This window comes from Epinephelus moara, chromosome 17 (genome assembly GCF_006386435.1).
Source record: "Epinephelus moara isolate mb chromosome 17, YSFRI_EMoa_1.0, whole genome shotgun sequence".
Lineage (NCBI taxonomy): Eukaryota > Metazoa > Chordata > Actinopteri > Perciformes > Serranidae > Epinephelus > Epinephelus moara.
Genome location: NC_065522.1, coordinates 6995262 through 7017170, shown reverse-complemented (window position 1 = coordinate 7017170; position 21909 = coordinate 6995262). Strand labels below are relative to the sequence as shown.

Sequence of the window (21909 nt, the reverse complement as noted above, 5' to 3'; positions counted from 1 at the left end):
GAGGAGAGGCATCTCTGTGCAAAGTTTCATGTCTCTACGACATACAGGGCATGAGATATGTCCATTCAAAGTTTGCAATTTCAATCGGTTGCTATAGCACCGCCCTTTGGCCAATTGATGTAATATTGCTTCATTCACATTCTCCCATGACCCTCTACCACTGTGCCAAGTCAGTGAGGAGAAAAACATGGAACAGACACACAGACACAGACACCCACAGACAGAGTTTTCGTCATTATATAGTAAGATGAAAGCACCTTGCAGTCTCCTGCCTGTATAATAATAAGAAAATAAGGGGGAGGTGCCGTGCTCCGGTGTGTTGTTTTAATGTGTATCAAGCAGTGGAGAGCAGCTTCTCTGCAGCACATAAGCTCCGGGAAAAGCCAAGACACTGAGGCGCAGTATACATATACTTCACATCCATCTTGCAAATTAATTATTTAGATATGAAATTAAAGGAAGTGTGCAACTGCTGACTTTTGTGAAGAGGGATTACAAGTTAACTGTAGTGTGTCGATGCTGAATTGTCTGCATCCGCATCGCGATGGATCTAAGAATCGATTATTTCCCCCACCACTAATAATATGTACGAATTTTGAAAATGGGCATAGTTCCCCTTTAAGACATTTCATTTAAGAGCACATGCCAACCTTAGGGTGGTATTAAAAGAGAAGTCAGATTAAGGAATTAAGATTCATCATTCAGGATCATGAATATCCGCACAAATACCATGACAATCCATTCAGTTGGTGCTGAGGTATTTGGATGGACCGATGAACAGACTGGCACTGGATCCGGAGCGCCACACCACTAGCATGGCTACAAATTGCCCACATGTAAGTAACAATCTACAATATTGATGTCCAGTTAACAACAGTTTACAGTCGATGAAAGTAAAACTATGTCACTCTTGTTGTCACAGATGTCACTTGTGGCCACCTAACAGTACAGAACAAGTATAAAAGATTCCTAAAGTCTGCAAAGTCAGCAATGTCAGATATACAACAGCATCTATCTAAAGTTTGCTAACATTAGCCACCATAAGCTAACTGTCATGTCAGAACAAGTTGCACCAAATAATGTGAGTGTAGCAAACTGATAAAGGGTGCAAAGTTATGCAGCTTCACTTTCACTGTAGTTAGACATTAGAATATTATATTGATCAGAATTATAAACTGAACAAAAATGATTATTTTAATAAAATGTTTTATTTGTAATGCACTTTTCAATTGCAACCACAATGTCAACATAAATATATTCATCTAATGCATGATAAATACAAAATAGTCATAATTCACACACACAAACCCAAAGTCTCGCACTTAATCATAAACTTTTCGGTGGAATACAGGCTCATATAATATCCTACATACATACATACATATAAAGTGTACATAAAAGCAGAATAATCTACATAAATCATCCTCTGAAAAAACAAAATCGTCATATTAATTTCCTTACAGCAGTCTGAACCGCCCCGTGGTTCTCTTATCGTCAGTTACAGTGAGATACAGTCAAATGCAAAAATCCAGTTATTTATCTCATTTGATTCGCTTGAAATGAACTCAATAAGGGAATTATTAATTACACAACCATTCTTATCATGTTTAAACCCACAGGATGAGGGGTGTCATTGGATTTTGAGTTGTCACATAAATTGTCCCTGTGATCATGGCTGAATGTAACCACTAGGGGGCCCCAATGCAGAGCTGAGGGCCCTTTGACACCCCCTGCTTGAGGTTATTCACATTTATTTGTGAATATGAACTTTTAAACAGGCAGATAAGACAAATAATATTGATACACAAACTATTTATGATTTGCAATTAATTAAATTACCACACACCAACACATACACATTCAATCTGGGGACTCTAAGGGCCCTTGAGGGTTTGGGGGTCCTGGGCAGGTGCCCACTTTGTTTTATTGTGGATCCACTCTTGTAAGCAAAGCCTGGCAAAACACTTTAATTAATAAGGAATCAGCATAATTACGGTAAATAAAAATAATGCAATTCTGTTATTTAAAGTGAAAATGAAAGTACATCTACTGTATCATCTGAAATGTAAAAAAATAAATAACTGTAGCTTAAAAAAATAACAATCAGCAAATAGACTGATTTAAATGATCAGTAGCAGCAAAATATGTTAGACTGTGAAGACAGTTTGATTATGTATTTTAAAGAGGTGCAAATAAAAAAGAATAAACTTTGCTCGTGTTAAATCATAACTCGTATGCAGCCAGGCGCGCCCTGCCTGTGTGGTTAACTTTGGCACCTCTTACGTGCCACAGATGGAAATTTCTCCTAAACACACTTCCATTAAGTTGCAAGGAAGTGAGCACTCCACCCCATCTAAAATTACAAGTCAAAGTTTCGAATGTTGAGTCAGTTTTTCTGTGTCCTGTCTGTGGATAAAGGAAGGGATGACGCCTACCTAAAAGATTTCTCAGAAACTGTAAAGCATGACGCCGCTGGATTTTACTGTATGGTTAATGTTTCTCTACGTATAGGAGCTTGTAAACTACGGACTCACAAGAAGCTCATTTGTTGTACAGAGTTACCCAGCTAAGTCAGACCCCAGTCTCCAAAAACCGAGGCTAAGCATTATTTGCCGTTGTTAAAGGGAAATTGCACCAATTTCTGTCATGACGGTTGGGTAACTCATCATGCGGAGGACTACTCAGCCTGTGAAAACAGTTGTTTAATGCCTTCTGTGGCTCTGGAGAAGGATTGACACAGCTGAGAAAATATCCCCAGTGATGATATAGTGATGTCATCAGGGTTTTTCTGCTTGGGCTGGGAGGTTACAATTTAGAACAGGACGCTTGCAAAAGATGTTATTAGTTGCACTGCAGGATCTAGTGTTTTTGGAGCTTGACCCATACTAGGAACTAAAAGTTGGGATATCTCCACTTCTACTGCATTGGCTTTAACCATTTTTTTCTTTAACCTGGCTCTTGTGAATCCCCCAACTCAATACTAAATCAAAAGAGTGTCCTTTTATGAAGCAGAAAGCTGAATATAAACAGCTTGGACATTGGTTTGGCCTTTATGTCATAATGTGATGTCAGGTTTTCCATAGTTAAACCTGTCTTCTTGTATTTTACAATTATTGCTATAGCTGCTCAGAAGAGTTTGGTTAAACTTGCACAAAATATAGAAATATATAAATTAAAGGAAACTGGTCTTCCTTTGCTATGTAGTGCTACTCATAACTAGTCCCACTTAGTATCCAATCATTGACCTCCAGGAACTCAGAAAGGGAAAGATCTCTTGAGGGCTCCTGTAACATTGGTAGAGGGGGCTGAGGTTGAGAGAGAGGTCTGTCATAGCTGCTGGAGGTAGTCTGAGGCACATTAAGGGGACTCGGGACAGTGAGCAGGGAGAGCAGAGATGCAGGATTGACAGTGACTTGTTGACCAGAACGTGGCTTTAAGGCAAAAGCAGAGGTAGGTGTCGGCGCTAAGGGGGGCTGAAGAGGAGGATCTCGAAGAGCTGGGGGTAAAAGAGACGCACTTGAATTGATTAGATTTCTGCTGAACTGACTTGGATTAAGCTGGGACACATTCATGGAGCAACCCTGCGCTACTAGACGTCCATCTTGTACAGCTGAATGGGAGTAAGGGGGCACTACATTAGATGGCGCAGTTAGAAAAGAGTCTTGCTTCATTAGAAAGGCATCCAGTGCACCAGGATGAAGTGGAGGGAAAGAAGCAGTGGCGGACATTGAGGAGCTTTCATGGATTGGGCCTTGCCTAGATTGAAGCTGAGCAGCTGTGGTAAGAGAGCTGGAGGGTACAGGGTTTGACACAAGGCTTGTGCAGACAGGCCGAACATTTGCTGGCCTCGGCGTGATTAGAGATTCGCTAAACAAAGAGTGAGGAGCTGGAACTGCAGAGAAAGAGCCGGAGTAAGGAGAAGTTACAGAGCTAGAGGAAGTAAAGTGTTCAGCAGATGAGCTGATGGGTGAGGCTAACGTTGCAGTCTTTGGAGGAGTTGAAGATGAGAGGTGTTTACTTTCAACACAGTCAGGGGTTTGAATGCCCAGGATGGAGGTTAGGGAGGTAGACAGTGAAGGGGCAGGAGCCAAAGTTGAGCTTGAGGCTCGGGGAGGGACTCCAGGAGGACTGGGGCCAGCCTGACGGTCTGCCGAGGGGGAAACTGAGGGGCAGGTTGTTGGGCTGGAGCTGGATGCAGAAGCTTTGAGGCAACAGAGAGGCTTGTGGCGCTCCAAAGCCGTCGTGTAGAGGTGGAGGTCCTTTTTCAACGCGGCAATCTCCTTTTTAAGGGCTGAATTGGATCGCTCCAGGCCCTGGAGCTCCTAAAGAGGAGAGGGTGAAGGGAAACAGAAATGTAGGGTCAGACAGATAAGGGAGAGACGATATGACAAAGAGCTAATGTCAAGTTGAGTCAGGTCTATCTTTATGATCCCTGAGAGTGGCACTCATCAGCCATAAAAACTGATTACAGACATACATCAAAAGACATCCCACCCACATAATATCTCACCCGTGCTGCAATGAAACACTGCAGCCAAGCAATACTAATGACACTCTCTTTTAAGACCTTTCTCCGGTGCTGTAATAGAAAGCACAACAGCCGTAGAGCGGATGATGCACGGCTACAGTCGGAACCTCAAAGGAGAACTGAAATATTGCTCTTAAGCGACAGTACTGCAAGTTCAGCATGAAAGGAGAGGGTAGGTGGTGGAGAGAGAGAAAAAGTGATCCCCTGCTGATCAATGCAGAGTGGATAAGTTTCATTTGTGAAATAAAGAGTCAAAATTTGTCTAGAAACCCTTGAAAAATAAAACAGAGTTTCTAGAGTTGTTTTCTCGTGGGTTTATCAATCAACTAAACTATCGCTTTCCTGGCCTCATTGAGTTTCACTGCAGTCTGAAAACACTTATCCTCCATAGCAGCCAGAATTCATCCTCACTGAGCACCAGCAACTGCAAATACAGACTTGAATAACACTCAGAAGAATACTGTTTTCCTTCGGTAAGATTACATTTTCTACTCTATCTTCCCAAGGCACAGAGATCACAGTGAAAGTAGCCGTGCTATGCAGCTGCGCGTCACGTGCGCTGACCCTTTAAACCATGAACTGCTGACACGGACTCTCGTATTTTTCGTGAGTCAAACTGGTTTGTGGCAGCGATGCTTCTTCAAAAGTAACCTGAAGGATTTCCAGAGAGCAGAACTGAAAGAGAAGACAAGAGAGAAAGCGAAAGTCTGGACTCATTCCACACAAAAGACACATAGGCCTACGCCCATTCATAAATTCAGCAAACACACACTTATCCAACCAGTTATAACAGGTAAGATATGATCATGGAGGACAAAAAGGTCGACTGTAATTAGTGTCAAGGAGAAACGTCTCCAACCTTGAAAGAACTACAGGTTTGTCAAAATGAGAGCCATATAACACATTTTATGAATGTGTGTATGTGTGTGTGCTCACGGACTGACTGTAGTAAATCACATATGATGCATTTATGAAAATCAGATCATAACCTTATAAACTGAGAACCAAAACCGCCAGTTCAGGGTTTTCTCTTGTCAACAGGTGAAGAGTCAACAACTAAAACAAACAAACTAATCAATCTTTAAAAACTGGATCAGTTAAAGCAATAGTTTGACTTTCCGGAAAACACATTTATTCACTTTCTTGCTCAGAGTTAGATGAGCTGACTGATATCACTGTCTTATCTGCACGGTCGTAGAGCCAATCTTCTCATCTAACGCTCAGCAACTCTACTCTGTTAATGTCATTTTGTTCTTCCTCGTGAGAAGAAAACATTTATGGTGAATCTTTATAATGACACAAAAAATCTGATACAAAACAAAACTTCAATATCACCAAAAATGCAAAGCACTGTTTGTACAAAATGTCCTGAAAAGAACCTCTTGCTTTTTCAGAGGGATGACAGTGTTCTTGCAGGGAGTAATTTTCTCACATATTAAAAGAAATATATCCATATTTCATTTCCAACAGTGCATGTTGTGAAGTTTCTGAGTGCGGGCACCTTTTGCTTCGTGACATCTGATCTGAAAGTTGGCTCAGTTCTTCGGGAAGCCCATTATGTATATGTGTGTGTGTGTGTGTGTGTGTGTGTGTGTGTCTCTGTGTAACTCAACCTGTGGAATTTGCCCCTCAGGAAAACGGCAGAGAGGCACAGATGGAAAAAAGGAGGCATGTGTGTATGTGTGTGTGTGTGTACAGTACAGAGGAAAGGGAAGACCAATAGGGAGGGCGCACCAGAGGGAGTGAAAGCCCTTCTCCTAAAGCAGGGTATTTACAAGAAACGGCTGCGAGCATGTTGACAGATTACACAAGACAAGCACACACCACTAGTCACACAGCCTATGTGCATGTGGGTGTGAGAGTGTGTGTGAGACTGCAAAGGGAGACAGAAAGTAACAGAGTCACTGGGTAATGGTGTAAGGGAGGAGTAAGGAATGAACGTTTCGAACCTCGTGAAGTTCGTCCGCTCTCTCTGTTTGTTTTCTGCGGCTCTTCCTCGCAGCGTCTCTGTTCTTCTCTTGTCTTTTTCTCCCTTTGCCTCCCATCTGTTGCCCCTCTTCTCTCTCCTGTACAGATGAATGCAACAGTTCACCACACTCATCTAGAATTAATTACAGTAGAGTCTATGTGTGTGTTTTTCAAGGTCACACTTCTCTTGTGGCATCCCCTACCACCTTTTAAGGAATCTTTTTTTTTTCCAAAGCAGATCTTAATAACTTTTTGATATTGCATTACGTTTTGAAAGACTTCATGGGTCATAAGGTCATGAGACAAACCTATCACATGAAATTACATGTGGTCTCTTAATTAAAACAGGAAGTAGTGTTGTAGGGTGTGATGTTGAATTCAGCAGCTGGGCAAAGAGCCTAAAACTAACAAAGCTTTCAAACGACTCCTTCCATCACTGTGTTTGATTCAAATGGGACAGGAAGCATTAATTATTGTGTCTATTGTCCAAAGCGACATACAGTGAGTGCACTCAATCTCAACAGAAACAAGAGCTCAATGTCAACAAATTGGAGGTGCATACCCTAAAAGCATATTCATTGCTCACTTTTTAAGATTTTAAATTGGGTTTTTTTACAATTGAAATGTAGGTAACTGCACCTTTTCTTCACCCATAATAGAGGATGGGTGGATGGCAGCCAGGCTTTAGCATGCTGATGGCAGAAATAGGAATCAAGACTGAAGCCAAGTGACAATCATTGGTGCCAACTATTCTAACAGTGCCACACATTAGGCTACAAGCTAGAGAGGTTGTGTGTTCAAAACTTGGAAATACAATGTTGTCTTTCCAGACTTATTAGACCTCTTTAAGGTGATCGGCTGATACTATATTATTTTTGCTGTTATTTGATAGTGGACAGTTGAGGGTTGACCGAAAACAAGGGGGGACACGGGGGGGGGGGGGGGGGGGGGGGGGTGACGTGCTATAAATGTCCAGAGCTGGAATTGAACATTGCCATCACAGCGTATGTGTTTCAACCACCGGCCCAGCAGGACACCCCGAGGTGACTGACCTATTCTTGAAGGGGGATTCAAACAACATCACAAATAGTCCTATCTTAGTGATTTAGACCTTATATAAGGTGTTCTATAGTGGGTTTTGATTGACTTTAGAGTGATTTGATAATATTACAGCACTTTCAAAACCAAGTTACAATGTGTTAAAAACATGAAATGCATGGATCAAAGTGGAATACAATGCACATACCAATAAACGGTTAGTTTGGACGACTATTATTCCACAATTTCTATAATATTTACATGAGGTATCTTACACTTCTGGTACAAGAGTTACACGACATTTTAGTGCAGTCATAGTTATAAAATGATATGAAGTCATATCTGTTTGTTGCAACATATGCATGTCTCCCCCAATAAAATCATAAAGTAGCAGATGTCTTTTATTTTGTCAAGACATTTACAATATAAATTTGTGCAGGAAAGTCACAAAATGATGCATTAAAAATCACCAGAATGCAGAAAATTAGACGTCTGGTACTCAAGTTTTTCTGGTGAAGGACCCCCAGACCACCTATTTCATATGTGCCCCCCAATGCCGAGACGAAACCTACGCCCTTGCTTTATTATATGATTGGTAAGTAACTCACCAGTCCAGCGGAGTTGCTCCCCTCATCTGACACTGTGACAGGGCTGTTGTACCCGGTGTCCATGAATAACGGGGACATGTCTTCCTCCGTCCTGCAGCTGACTGGCTGGCGGGTTGGCTGTCTGAGTGTCCACCAGCAGGATGTGGCTACCGTCACCGGATCATCCGAGCTGTGCGCCCGTGAGTGAAACCGCTGCCATGCAAACTGTAGTTGACGCACACTCGGCGCCGCTCTGCAGTTTGGAGTACACTTTGAAAGACTCGGCGTGACAGGCTGCTAAACAGGTAATGCTGTATTTCCGTGGTGCGGACTAATGTCTGGTGCTTTATGACGTGTTGTCTCTGTAAATGTGTAGCTCGGAGTGAAGCGCTCAGCCGGTGTGTCTGGTGGCTTTTGAGCGCTTGAGGTTTGGCATCAGGCTGCCGATGATGCAACATGATGTTGCGGCTGCTTTCAGTTTCTCTTTATTTTAAACTGACCCGTTGCTGGTTAACTGCTGTGGGGTCTGTGCTGCCTTCACGTGTAGTATGTTAGTTTCACTATCGGTACAAAATGCTGCTGGTGTTTGCTTCAATATCGGTCAAAATTACTTTTACGCAGATTGTGTCCAGCCTTCACCTAACCTGTCTGAGTGTCTCGATTAAGCAACAATTGACTCACCGATTAAAACCTGGTTTTCGAGTTCCATTATACAGCTACGTTGCATTGCCTAATATTTTCCAAAGTGCGTGAACGCATCACAGTGAATGGATGGGAAAAGATGGCGAGGGACAGGAACAGCTCAGGGCTGGATGACCATATTAATGAAAAAGGTTGTGCCTCCCTCACGGGCGGGGAATTTCTCAATTTCGTTTGCCAGGAAACAAATGGCCGGGCCCCCAGACGGGGGCCAACAGGGTTTACTGGCACCCTGCAGGATATGATGTAACCTAAATTATAAAAAGCAACATTCTTTGACAGTACATAACTTAATCTCCTCTCAACAAAGTAAAACAAACATACCACACTAAAAGGTTTGTTGCTTTTAACTAAGGTTGCTGATGCTGATAACCAGGGTTAATTATTTATTCTGATATCAGAGGGAATCCTCATTAATAATAACTTGGTCTTCCAACTTTGGTAGTGAGGATATCAGTGTTTAATGTTAATGTCATAACTCTTGAAATATCTAGCAAACATAAAACGTATTATTAAAATTGATCAATGTTATAACAATTTATAAAATCACAAAAATAACACCTATCTTGTTGAAAGCACCTCACTCAACTTATAAAGGTACATTTATTTTACTTCTTAAATTATACTTTGTAATGCTAATATAAGAGGCTAAAGTTTTGATGCTACTCTCTGGTACTGTGTGTAAATTAAAATGGTAAGATATTATTGATTCCTAAAAGAAAACTCTCTGATACAAGAAGGTTTGTATGAATTAGGAAAAAATTGGAAAGTTCTGGTTTGCGGGATGTTTTGCGCTGTTAAAAGTGATCAGGAGGGAGCTGACAGAAATACCATGTCACCAAAAAGTTGTTTCAGCTGTCTGTCATTCCTGAAACAAGAACACAATGTTGCAGCAGCTTCACTGTGTAGCATCACATTTGGTTTATCCTCTCCACTGATCAATTCACACCCTGGAATATACTGAACTAAGTGAATAGCCTGAATGTGATGCATTGATCCACATAAAAACACACAGGGTCTACTTGTTAGTTTTTCTCTAGAGCTATCAGCTGCACTTCATGGACTGTGCTCAGACAGATGCAGTTGAAAACTCCAGGAAAAAAGCCTTGTGTTGGTTGTTTTTTCAAACTACTATGTTAAAAGTCAAGAGTAAACTTCTCACGCTCACTTGCCTATATGTATGTAAGTTTAATCTTTTATGAAAATAATATTCATTGTATTATTGTATTGGCCGAATGCACATATTCAAGGATTTATGGTCTGACTGTCAGTATAAAATGCAGGATTGCACAAGGTAATGTAGTTATTGCTTCCTCATTCATGCTACAGAAAATGTATTGAGAAATATTCAGGAAATTAAGATTAAAATTGATTACAAACAACTAATTAGGCAATATAATATAAAACTAAAGGAAAAAAATAAAAAAGGAAAACTAAATTATATTTACAAGAATATATACAGATATATACATACAAAAAATATATACAATATGTGTAATATCAGGTAACGTGCGTTTTGAATTATAATGAAAATACAAAGATGTTGTATTTTTAAAAATACAACAGTCTATATTATGTATATTTTGTGGGAGCAAGCTTTGACAGGCAGAACATTTTCAGATTGCGTAAATAAATATATAGTTCCCACAACACACACACGGGGGCGCCAACCCGACAAAAACGCCTCAACAGCACAGCCACACCTTACAATGCTCACTGGCCAATCAACCAGCACCGGATGTCTCCAGCAACCAATCAGCGTTCGCTGTGTACTAAACAGACCAATTGGTGGCTGTGGGGGGCGGGATTAGCGTCACAGCCTCTTCCTGGTTCGCAATGCTGCTTATGGATGCTAAACATCTTTCTCACAAAACTACAAATTAATAAAATTAGCTATAGAAGTTACAGAAGGAGATATAAGTGCAGTTGAGCGGGACACCGTCGCGATGGGTTTGCTGACGATTTTAAAGAAGATGAAGCAGAAGGAGCGGGAGATGAGGCTGCTGATGTTGTATCCTGTCTGTAACTGTTTGCTAGCTTAGCTGGGAGCAAAGTAGGAGTCATGCACCGACGTTATTTTAATATAATTAATATGTTTAATATGTCAGCAACATAATAGCTGCAGCAGTAATTTATATCCGTGTATGGTTAGATAATATAGAATAACGCATGTATGCTTGTTAAGTTTGTTTTGCGTATTTTGTGCTGTATCATGCTACCTTGCTAACCTCTGTTAACTGACTGTGGGTGAATAAGAGTTAAATTATAACTAGAATATTTAACAGTGAGGTGTGTGTGAGTGTTTCTTCTTTAACCTGACTCGTGCAGAGGTCTGGACAACGCGGGGAAGACGACCATTCTGAAGAAGTTTAATGGAGAAGACGTCAGCACCATCTCCCCAACCCTGGGCTTCAACATCAAAACACTGGAGCACAAAGGGTAGCGCGCGCGCACACACACATTCACTCACACGCATGCACAGTATGCAGTGATGGAAAAGGTATTCAGACCCATTAGTAAAAGTGTTACTACCACAATGTAAAAATACTTCACTACAAGTAGAAGTCCTGCATTCAAACCCCTATATAAGTAAAACTATGTCAGTATGATTAGCTAAATGTACTTAAAGGGTTACTTTGGTAAATTTTCAGCCTGGAAACTGTTTTCCCATATGTTTCTGTCTTTCTGACTAAAGGGAACAGCAACTTTTGAAACGGCTCCAGTATTGAGCAACAGGACATCAGTCTGCACAAGTGAAACAGGCTGTAATGTAATCATTTGGGGCAATTGTGCAACCTCAATGTATGTCCAACAAAAGTGCTTATTTTTACCACAGACAGGCTCAGACTCTTGTTGTAAGTCTAATAACATTATGGAAAGGCTCCTTACAGAGATAGACTGTTGTGTTAAAGAGTAAGATCCTTTTTGTGTGACCTGAAACAGCCCTGAAATTGCTATCGCCAAACCCACCAGACTCCATTTAAATAAACTGTGATTTTAGAGTGTATAAAACCAGCATATTTCCACATCTCATTGAATGAATAAGGTTTTATTTCAACCAAAGTAGAGTTGGTGATTGTTGGAATAGTGGAAAGACGAACCAAGACGACTTTGTGAGTTTTATTTTGTTTTTGTGGACTTTTAATGAAGTGCATTTTACAATGATAAAATTATCATTTATTTCGAGGGAGTCTGGTGGGTTTGGCGGTGGCGATTTCAGGGCTGTTTCTGATTAAACAAAAATGATTTTAATCTTAACAAAAAAAGGTCTACCTCCCTGGGGATCCTTTCCGTTGTGTGGACAGACATTTAGAATAACAATCTGAGCCAGTCAGTGGCAAAAACAAACACTTTCGGTGGATCTACATTGACGATGGACAATTGCCCCATATGGTTACATTGCAGCCTGTTTTGCTGCTGCCAGCTGCTGCGGTCTAATTCAGTACTTCTAAAAAAATACTACACAAAAACATGAGAAACTGGGGACCAGGTTGAAAAATACTAAAGTTACCCTTTAAAGTATTCATTGTGCAGTTAATTGTCTCCTGTCAGTGTTTTACCATTATATCTGATTTTTCTGTATTAATATTACGACAGCATCAATGTGTATGTTGCATTTTACTGCTGTAGATGTTTAAGGATGTGCTCATTTTGATTCTGACCACTTCCCCCACATAGGAACCATGCACTGTGGTGGTGGTGGTTGGTATCACATTATAGTCATTAGGTATCTTTTTGTGGTTATTTTGTGTTTTTATGTTGTCATTTTGGATCTCTTTGAGGTAATTTTGTTTCTTTCTTTTTTTGGTCACTTTGTGCCGCTTTGCAGTCATTTTGTGTCTCCTTGTGTTTGCTTTGTATCTGTCGTCCTTTTGTGTCTCTTCGTGATTGTTTTACTGGTTTTCGCAGTTATTTTGTGTCTCCTTGTAGTTCCTTTGCATCTCTTTGTGGTCTTTCTGTGTCTCTTCCTGGTCAGTATGTTCATTTCAGTGATGACTGTGACAAGTCAAAATGTCTGAAAAGGGGCTGTAGCTTAAACACATTTTAAGGCACACTGCTGCATTTCCTCAAAACATTCATACTTGTCTTGAAAAAGGCCCTCATTCACTCCAAACGTTCAACTTGTTGTGGGTCAAACTTGATTACCTGACTCACATACAGTCAGCCAGTTATGAATTATCTCTTAAAGCCAATTGAATCAAAACACAAACAAGAAAAAATACAAACCCACAAATTTAGGAAAGTGTCAGTTATTTGTACATCCTCTGTTTTTATTGAACTCCAAAAGCTATACTTTCCCTTTCCTACTTTACATTCTTCATGTTCTCCTCTCACTCTGTGTTTTCCAGGTTTAAATTGAATATATGGGATGTAGGGGGTCAGAAGTCGCTGCGCTCCTACTGGAGGAACTACTTTGAGAGCACAGACGGGCTGGTGTGGGTGGTGGACAGCGCAGACAGACTCAGACTGGAGGACTGCAAGCAGGAGCTCAGTTCACTGCTGCAGGAGGAGGTACACACACATATACACACGTTGGGTGAAGTGGTTATTTGCAGATCTTTCATTTTGGTTTTATACCCACATTTTTACAGATTTATGGATCCCCCCCTTATATCTTCTATCATTTTACAGTCAGCCACAAAGAGACCGTATTGGATAACAGCAAAGAACAATCTTTATAGTCTTGCCTTGTAATTGTTATATCAATCTCTGTAGTTGACTGTATCCTTTCCTCCATGCAGAGGTTAGCTGGTGCGACACTGCTGGTGTTTGCCAACAAACAGGATTTACCAGGAGCCCTGTCAAAAGAGGCAATACGAGAGGTGAGTTTGAATCCTGCATTGCAGTGATAAAACTTTTCCCAGAAATGTCAGATTACACTTGCATTATCCAGACATTGCACCTTACAGTGTACATGCTCTCATTGTGTGTTCTCTTGCAGGCGCTGGCCCTGGATGAGATCAAAAGTCATCACTGGTGTATCATCGGCTGCAGTGCAGTAACAGGAGAGAACTTGTTAGCTGGAGTGGACTGGCTATTAGATGATATTGCTGCGAGGATCTTCACCGCCGACTGAGTGTGTCTGTTGCATCTCATGTTGGGTGAGCCCTGACACGACCCCAGGCTCCTCACTGGACTGCAGATCCCACGTATCAAAATAGAGGTCAACACTTGTTTTTTTTGTTCCATCAGCTGCTTGAGGTCTCCAGACATGCGAACACCTGCGCTGTCTGGATGCATGGTTACAGGAATCACACCTGGCTTTTATAGATATTTTTATTTACTATTAACAGACACAGTTGATTCAGATATTTTGCAGTGGGAAAAGGATGAGCAGTGTGTGATTCTATCAAAATGTCACACACACTGAAACCTAAATAATGCTTGTTTACAGCAACGTAATGACTGACATGAACCTCTTTGCTCCCACTTTTATAGTATGTGGTACATCAGATTGTCAGCTGATGATTTTTGCTTTGATCAAAAGTGTTTTAACAAATTTAAAATGCCTTCTGAATAAAGATTGCTGTCACTATTGCTATCTACAGGTTCATAAACTACAAGTGTGTCATATGCTCACCCACAAACAAGTTTATACTAGTATCTCACACATTATTTTGGCAGTGTAGTCCCAGTCTTTTGGTCACAGTTTTACTTTTATCTGGAGGCCGGACAAAAGTGCTCTTTCATGACTATAGACAACTCAGCATTTAATTTGATTCACTGCCTGATATAACCACCCACATTAACATGCACACTAATATTCCATTATTATTCTAAATGTAACACTGAATTTAATAGGGGTCATGTAAACAGCTTATTCTGTATGGGCCTTCAGAATTAGGCCTTATTCCAAATGTAGCATTTTCCTGATTAAGACAAGTGATAAGCTGATATAATTTGGGTTTTAGAAGCATTCTTTGGACATGTATACAGCACATTAGGTATATGCATCTCAATTCAGGACTACAAGGCTGAACGCCTAAAGGAAAGGCTCACATTTCTGGTCAGAAGGAACACTTACATCAACAGGTTTTTAGGTACTTATGCAAACATCAAAACACTGACCCCTCCAAGGTTGTGGTTGAAGAAATAGAAGGTGGCGGCTGTGGCTGTTTGCACCAACCAAGTCCGCCATGTTGGACATTTTTTGGGGAAAAAATAACGATGCAAATAAAGATGACAAGTGGCTCCAGCTGTTTTCACTTTTCCATATTTTGACATCACCATGTTGGAACACTCAGTCTACACAGCTGCATGTGATCACCATATTAGTGGTACATGTATTTTCATGAGTCATGTAAACAGCTTAGTAATCTTTTACAAGGGCAAAAACTGAAATTTTGTGTGCATGTAAACGACACCCTCCATGCCAGTCATGAAAATAGAATCCAAATCTCATGTAGGTTTGATATTTCCAATCTAGCAGGCATCCTCAATTAGTGTATTGTGTAGAATACCAGTTTGATCAGTTGTTTTACTTTTGTAGATCTGCAGTGATCAGTTCAGACATTAGCACTTTGTGCATTAATCACTTATACATCTGATAGTTTGCACTAATGTAGTTAAGGTTTAGAATGTTCTCATTTTCTGATGTTATGTTCCCACAAAGTCAAATATCAGTGGCAACTGTAGATTACTGATCCCCCACTGCGTACTACTATACATGCCATTTTGTCATTGGATACAGTATCAGACCACACAAAATAAGCTGTACTGAAACAGTGCTTTATTTGAAATTCACACCATTAAACCATCCCAGACATCTTAACACAATTCAAATGAAAAATCACTGCAACATGAATATGACATGAGGAACTGCAGTCATCATGCTGGCAGCTGAACACAGCTGATGGATCTTCATGATGGCACCCAGGTTCTGTCTGGAGTCTGCAGAGAAAGACCAAATCTTAGAAATGGTGGCAAAACTATAACATTGTTCAACTAAAAATGTTAACTTTGATCAGAGGGGATACCAATCAGTCATGAATTCTCAGACTGGGGCGGTAATAAGTCACTCATCACTTCTAAACAGATTTAGATGTTCAATTGGAGACAGAGTATACTGACACTCAATACCTCACATCAACCACAATATTGTTCTTATAGTCACCAACCTGAGCTGACGCAGCACAAGATGAGTGATGAGTTCACACTGCCAGACTTATGAGAGAAAAGAGATTAGTTCAATGGGCCAAGCTTTTTATACACATTGGAAAGTATCTATAATTGCAACATTTGCAATGTAGGACTTTGCTTCTGGGATGTGATCAGCCATATTTCTCAGTCACCCTTACAGCCAGCACTCCCTCCATCAGAACTCCAGGAGGTCACTTTACACCTGCGGCAGTGGATCAGGGTTCTCAGTGCCGTACTGGGTCAACAGGAAGGGGAGGCCGACTCAAGGATTAAGGGATGCCCGTGTGCTGACACCCCTCGACTGAAGCATAGCATCGTGTCATCATGTCACAATCCCAGAAACATTTTTTGCTCATTTACCTGCAGCAGTCCTAGGTGTTGGTGCAGTTCCCGACACAATCATGAAACCTGCAACAAGGAAAACAGCTTTGTCAATCCAGTTTGAGGAGTGTGAAGAACTACATTTCAATTTTGGTGTGATCAGAGGGGATACCAATCAGTCATGAATTCTCAGACTGGGGCGGTAATAAGTCACTCATCACTTCTACTTTAAGAATTTGGACATTAATTGGAGGTAAAGTATGGTCCTCATGACCGCAATCCCAGAAACGTGACTAATTGCTAGTTTACCTGCAGCAGTCCCAGGTGTTGCACCGCTCCCCCACAGATGAATTGGATGGCATCATCTAACCTGCAAACAGTGACAGTGGTTAGCCAATCCAGCCTGATTAGTATTATAGACATTCATTAACTCTGGCATGATCAGAGGGGATACCAATCAGTCATGAATTCTCAGACTGGGGCGGGAATAAGTAACTCATCACTTCAACATAAGTAAACAACTCTACACTGACAAGGCACCTACCTCTGCATAAAGCCTGTCAGTCCCGATGCCTTTGTCCTCAGTTCTGCATCAATGCGGACCTTTAAAATAATACAAAAAGTTAAGATTAACGGTTTACCTGCCTGCTGGTGCAAAGAATTACTGTTCAGGAATGTGATCAGCATTTGGTTTTCAGGCAAAACTTCAAGGTTTCAAACAGTCCAACCCGCCAGACCGCCCATTAGGGAGCCGATGATCACTTTACACCTGAAAGCTCGTTCCAGGGTTCTCAGTGTCTGGTCGGGCCAACTGGAGGTCTGACGGGGCATGACTTGGAAAGTCTGGCACCAGGAAGGCAAGCCGACTGCACGGCTACTTGGGTACTTGAGTCATCCTCCCACACTCCACACTGATAATGATACTGTGATGCTGAAGGTTCAAACATACCCAAGTCATCGTGTTTCAAATGATTCCTCCGACAGGCAGATCGGCCCTAATGGGTGAAAATGAGGAATTGTTAGAGCACATCACTGCAGGTGATTCAAGTGTTTCCAATCATGAAATTTAATGTGATGCCAACACTCCAAATGCAGTTCTGAAACCATCTAGTTGGTTCCTCTTCTAGACTTCAGTAATTACATCTCATTGGGCTCTTAACACCCCCTTCACATAAAATTCGTCACATCCATGTTGATTGTTTCCATTCAGACTGTTGGTAACCCCAACGGGTCTTCCCCTTATTGCCAAGGTAACACCAGTGGGTTCACCTTCTCAGGTTCTGGCATTGATCCAAGGCGTAAGACACGTGCGGGTGTCATCATGAAGGAAACGGTGACATCCCATTCAGGTTCTTCCGGCCACGTGCTAACTGTGCACAACCACAGCACAGACAGTGATGTCAATGCGCAAGGGCTCACTCACCTGTGCAAAAACTCGTGTCTGGAGAAGCATCTTCTACAATTTCCAAAGCCAGGTACCTGCAATAGACAAGACAGTCAGCCCTGAGCACAAGGTGGTTAAGTTCTATACTATTTAAACATTGACCTCCACTGATGTCAGATATTCCATTTCTCAACAGCAGTTCAGACGAACGAGATTCCAAATATATCTCATCATTTTCAGCAGGTCTGGAAATAAGGGCTATTACTACCATGTTTCTAAAGTAGTTAACAGACATCTTACCTTTGACCAGAACATCGAGTATGCTGCTGAGGTACTCAATGGACCTGTAGGAAGAGGACATTTAATTCACTACACAGTATTCAAAGGTAACCCAACTTAATGTTTCTTAACACCAATTTGCAGGATTTTTAAAAGAATGAAAATTTAAGTAAATGCAGTAGCTCAGCTGTTCTTGTCGTTTCACATCGGTTCAAAGTGAGCTAAGTATCATCATCATTGCAACTGCATTATGAAAGGAAATGTGCATTAAAATGAGGGGAAAAAAATCCTTACCATGAGGCTTCAATGGGTGCCTCCCTCTTCAAGAATCCACTGCAAACAGCCCTGCACAAGTAAGTGGCATTTCAGTAGAGTTCAACAATGACATGAGACATATTGAGATTCAAGTGTTTGATCAGGGCTTTGGTGACAAACTGCCATGTGACATTAGTCGTCCAGCTGTTTGATGGGTTTTACCCCATTTCATCCTTTCAAACAGTCAAACATTAGCCTCTTTTACACCACCTGTTCAAGACGGAAATATATCACGCCGCTGTGCTGCCTCTGTTTAAGGGACAGTCACAGTATGGGGACAGAGTGGTCTTGCTTTTAATCCACCACGGGAGGTGATATCAGCACTGAAACAGTCTGTATAAACAAGATGGGATCATGGGTGGCACATGGACAGGGACTTTGTAGCAGCCCTATAACGCAATCTCCGCATAAAAGGGCTACTGTTGGGGAAATCAGCTCTAAAGTGGCGATAATTTCTCTGCAACCAAAATGACTTCAGCTTCATAGGAGGAGAGGCTTTTCTACTACTTCAATCCCACACTCATGTTAATACTTACATGTACGATGTCCATGTGGCATCCTTCCTCAAACGTCATGTCCCAGCTAGGAGATAAAAAGCAGCGTGTAAATCACCTATAGGCATCAAATGTGTTCTACCTTTTCAACTAAGGGTAATCAGATAAAGGCTGACATCACTGGAATCAGGCATATGCTTGTCAATTGTAATCATCATGTTTATACCCCTAGACTGACGAAACTTTAAAATATATATTTTACTCACCTCTCTGCACTTTCCAGCTGCTTTGAAGACTTCAGTGAGTTGACCATGGGGACCAGCCTACAAAGACAATCAGTGGTTAGCCATAAACGGAGTAAATCTGAGCTTCTGTTATTTCAAGGGCTGATCAGATAAATAACCTAGCATCACAATAATCAGGCATATGCTTGTCTATTTTAAAACTCATCAGTTATGGCCCTTGTTGGATTGAGCTTTCCCTGTTAGCTTCAATTAAGCTCACCTGCCAGAGTCCTTCATTCTTGTTCATCTTTGATCTTTCTTGAATATCTGAGGGGAAAAAGTAAGCCACTGATTAACACAAGGACCCTTAAAATAGCTGATAAACAATTGACTTTAGTGATCACGTGGCTCCATGTATGCCATTTTGACTATAGAGTACACAGACAACTAGTGTTGTACAGTGCATTATGTGGTGCTCATTTGCTACTCAGAATCTGGTAAAGAAGTTTCTTCAAAGGCTGATTCAGTAAGAGAGAGTTCAGGGATTCATCACTGCAGCAACGAGCTCATGAATAAGTGCCGTGCTTTGCAAATCTACTGAAATTAACCAAGACCAGTCTGAAATACACAAAAAGGTTAAAAAAAATTTACCTTATGTGGAGAGTTCCAACCTCTTCTCACACCTAGAAACAGAAAAATAAATTTCATGGGTTGAGAGTCAACTTGACATGTGCACACTAGTAAGATTAGTTTCATGCTACTCAGAAATAGAGAGATAAAGCTTCCTCAAAGGATTTCAGTGAGAGAGTTCAATTTAAACATCACTGTAGCATGAGACTCCATGTTAAACCATGCTATGCCACTAACATCCAATTTGTATTTATCTGATAGGACAGTGTGTCTAAACTAACAGTGTAAAGGAGGCACGTGGAGTAGAATAGTTACCTTTGCAGCAAGCAGCTTCTGGATCTTTCTTCATCTAAAAAACAGGTAGAAAGTGTAGCTTTAGCAGCATATTGCTAGCAGGGATTTTCGCTGACCGGCCAACACGTGACCGATCCATGCAACGTGCTCAGGACGGCATGAGTCAGTAAAATATATATAATTTAAGTGTCTCACATCAGAATAATTAAGTGCAGTCACAGTCATTCAGTACAGGTCTGTGTAATTATCATCATTGAGAGACACTTTTAGCAGTCAGACAGAACCAGCAGCGGCCATTTCTGCACGAGTTTACCACGAGTTAAATTTGCGTTAACCAATAAATATTACATGCAGCATTTAGCAAACATGTTGTAATTAATGTTATAAATACTCAGGAGAGTAACATAATGTATTTTGATGCCGGATGGTTCAGGATTGTGGCCCACTCTGATGCGGCACTGAAACGCTGCACGTAAGCTGCAAGCTAACACATAACCTTAGCTTGTATATAGGTTGGAAAGGTGAATCCCAATTGCATATTAACTGTATAGTCAAAGCAAGAGCTTTCTAAAGTTAACAACATAATAAAGGAATGTTTGTAATGAATTAAGTGTTAAGGAGCAATGCGTATGATCTTACCTTCGACAGAGTAGAGAGGGAAGTGAACGAGGAAGCCGGTCCGTCTGGGCTTTATGTCCGGCTGGAGGACTCCTCCCACCCGGGAAACTTTTACCGGGAAAACGACTCAAACCTTTATCAATATTTAGCTACGGACAAATTAAACTCCACAGAACAAAATGTTTTATATACGATCATCTCAACGTCTGTGGAGAGAGGTGTTTAATTTACACACGGGGACGAATTTAAAGTAAGTGTGCAGAGTTCATTTTACTGCGTCATTTCCGTTAATAAAAAGTAATATTCTTAATATCCACACGGTGGCAGCAAAGACACCGCACCGGCAGACTGCTACCTTACAAAGATTTAAAGTTATATAATGTATGCAATAATAATATAATAATATATATAATAATATAAAGTTTTTTCAATTATTATTATTAAAATAATATTATCAAGAATATTAACTATGTTTCCTTTTTTTAGTTTTACTTATGTTTCTGTTGTAAAAAAAAAACAAAACAAAAAAAAAACATTTTATCACCTGTCATTAAGCTTCTTGTTCTCTGTACCATTTAAAAAATACAGAGCAAAAACTGAGCAAAGATATACCTATATATATTTGTAGGATAAACACAAATAAATATACACACATAGTCACTTTAGATCATTTCACTGCTACCTGGCAGTGGTGATCCTAGACTCTGGGGGGCGGGCCAAGGGCAAAGAAGCCCATCAAGACCCCACACTCAAATAAAACGCATGGTCAATTGTGCTTGATCAAATGTCATAATTATTTATTTATTAAAAAATAACAACACCATTCACACACACACACACACACACACACACACACACACACACACACAGGGTAGCACACACAGGGTAGATAGAAAAGGCCCCACTTCACAGTTTCAGCATTCATGTGTCCATGAGAGTTCGCTGTGGCGTAATTCTCAACATCCACCCATGTCAACAAGGATCTGCTCTGACCCCAATTTTTGTAACTGTGTGGACTGTGTGCATAGCAAGCGTGCTAACCGTGCATGCTTTAATCTCTTGTTCGACACTTTGGTCCAGTCCAAAACACTGTGGTCAAGCCAGCTGCAGCTGCTGCACTGCAGCAAAGTATGTTTGAAGTTGGATATTTGACAGACAGTCACTCCTGACCCAACAGCAGCTTTGTAGTAGTTGAGTTGAGTTGAGTTGAGTTGAGTTGAGTAGTAGGATGGTAAGTTCACAGTCCTCCAGTTTACTGCCGGGGGGCTGACACAGACCGTCGATTGTCCAATGAACAGAACTGCGTGCGCGTCTGCGTGACAGTAGCTATCAGCAGATGTTGCATGCTGAAAGTATGTCCAAAGCTTTAGAGGGGCTTTGAGGCACCAGT

At 41.0% G+C, this 21909-nt stretch overlaps 2 protein-coding genes, 1 long non-coding RNA gene and 6 other non-coding genes across 10 annotated transcripts; 1 reads left to right on the top strand and 8 right to left on the bottom strand.

Moving 5' to 3' along the window:
- Window positions 1-1188: 1188 nt before the first annotated feature.
- batf2 (basic leucine zipper ATF-like transcription factor 2) lies at window positions 1189-10469 on the bottom strand. Of its 2 annotated transcripts, none has more exons than XM_050067200.1 (3): window positions 8143-10469; window positions 6478-6594; window positions 1189-4322 (listed from the first exon to the last, which is right to left on the bottom strand). In XM_050067200.1, exons 1-3 carry the CDS (start codon window positions 8218-8220, stop codon window positions 3207-3209), a joined length of 1311 nt encoding a protein of 436 aa, XP_049923157.1. In that variant the 5' UTR covers window positions 8221-10469; the 3' UTR covers window positions 1189-3206. The 2 variants fall into 2 exon arrangements, with proteins under 2 accessions (XP_049923157.1, XP_049923158.1); XM_050067201.1 differs by lacking the exon at window positions 1189-4322 and adding an exon at window positions 4333-5203.
- A 160-nt stretch (window positions 10470-10629) lies between these two features.
- Window positions 10630-14356, top strand: arl2 (ADP-ribosylation factor-like 2). The gene is made up of 5 exons (XM_050067205.1): window positions 10630-10831; window positions 11149-11259; window positions 13170-13332; window positions 13563-13643; window positions 13763-14356. The coding sequence occupies exons 1-5, from the start codon at window positions 10767-10769 to the stop codon at window positions 13895-13897; spliced, it is 555 nt and encodes a 184-aa protein (XP_049923162.1). The 5' UTR covers window positions 10630-10766; the 3' UTR covers window positions 13898-14356.
- Window positions 14357-15533: 1177 nt separating this feature from the next.
- LOC126404173 (uncharacterized) lies at window positions 15534-20576 on the bottom strand. The gene is made up of 15 exons (XR_007571411.1): window positions 20541-20576; window positions 19923-19956; window positions 19629-19660; window positions 19258-19304; window positions 19020-19076; window positions 18796-18841; window positions 18239-18289; window positions 17966-18009; window positions 17705-17760; window positions 17231-17276; window positions 16826-16884; window positions 16591-16651; window positions 16321-16368; window positions 15939-15984; window positions 15534-15711 (listed from the first exon to the last, which is right to left on the bottom strand). It is a non-coding gene; the product is annotated as an uncharacterized LOC126404173 (long non-coding RNA).
- Window positions 15779-15853, bottom strand: LOC126404741 (small nucleolar RNA SNORD31). Its single transcript, XR_007571515.1, has one exon. It is a non-coding gene; the product is annotated as a small nucleolar RNA SNORD31 (small nucleolar RNA).
- On the bottom strand, window positions 16435-16510 carry LOC126404742 (small nucleolar RNA SNORD31). The gene has a single exon (XR_007571516.1). It is a non-coding gene; the product is annotated as a small nucleolar RNA SNORD31 (small nucleolar RNA).
- Window positions 16717-16792, bottom strand: LOC126404743 (small nucleolar RNA SNORD31). The gene has a single exon (XR_007571517.1). It is a non-coding gene; the product is annotated as a small nucleolar RNA SNORD31 (small nucleolar RNA).
- Window positions 17483-17609, bottom strand: LOC126404744 (small nucleolar RNA SNORD22). Its single transcript, XR_007571518.1, has one exon. It is a non-coding gene; the product is annotated as a small nucleolar RNA SNORD22 (small nucleolar RNA).
- Window positions 17834-17903, bottom strand: LOC126404740 (small nucleolar RNA SNORD30). Its single transcript, XR_007571514.1, has one exon. It is a non-coding gene; the product is annotated as a small nucleolar RNA SNORD30 (small nucleolar RNA).
- On the bottom strand, window positions 18123-18187 carry LOC126404739 (small nucleolar RNA SNORD29). Its single transcript, XR_007571513.1, has one exon. It is a non-coding gene; the product is annotated as a small nucleolar RNA SNORD29 (small nucleolar RNA).
- Window positions 20577-21909: the final 1333 nt, after the last annotated feature.

What these genes read in the sequence shown, in the direction of transcription:
- batf2 (XM_050067200.1), bottom strand. Translation starts at nt 8,220, where the DNA reads ATGTCCCCGTTATTCATGGACACCGGGTACAACAGCCCTGTCACAGTG. An exon ending in GGAGCAACTCCGCTGGACTG is followed by an intron (nt 6,595 to 8,142) that starts GTGAGTTACTTA and finishes TCATCTGTACAG; the next exon opens with GAGAGAGAAGAGGGGCAACA. An exon ending in GAGCGGACGAACTTCACGAG is followed by an intron (nt 4,323 to 6,477) that starts GTTCGAAACGTT and finishes TCTCCTCTTTAG; the next exon opens with GAGCTCCAGGGCCTGGAGCG.
- arl2 (XM_050067205.1), top strand. Translation starts at nt 10,767, where the DNA reads ATGGGTTTGCTGACGATTTTAAAGAAGATGAAGCAGAAGGAGCGGGAG. An exon ending in GAGATGAGGCTGCTGATGTT is followed by an intron (nt 10,832 to 11,148) that starts GTATCCTGTCTG and finishes TGACTCGTGCAG; the next exon opens with AGGTCTGGACAACGCGGGGA. An exon ending in GTTCACTGCTGCAGGAGGAG is followed by an intron (nt 13,333 to 13,562) that starts GTACACACACAT and finishes TCCTCCATGCAG; the next exon opens with AGGTTAGCTGGTGCGACACT.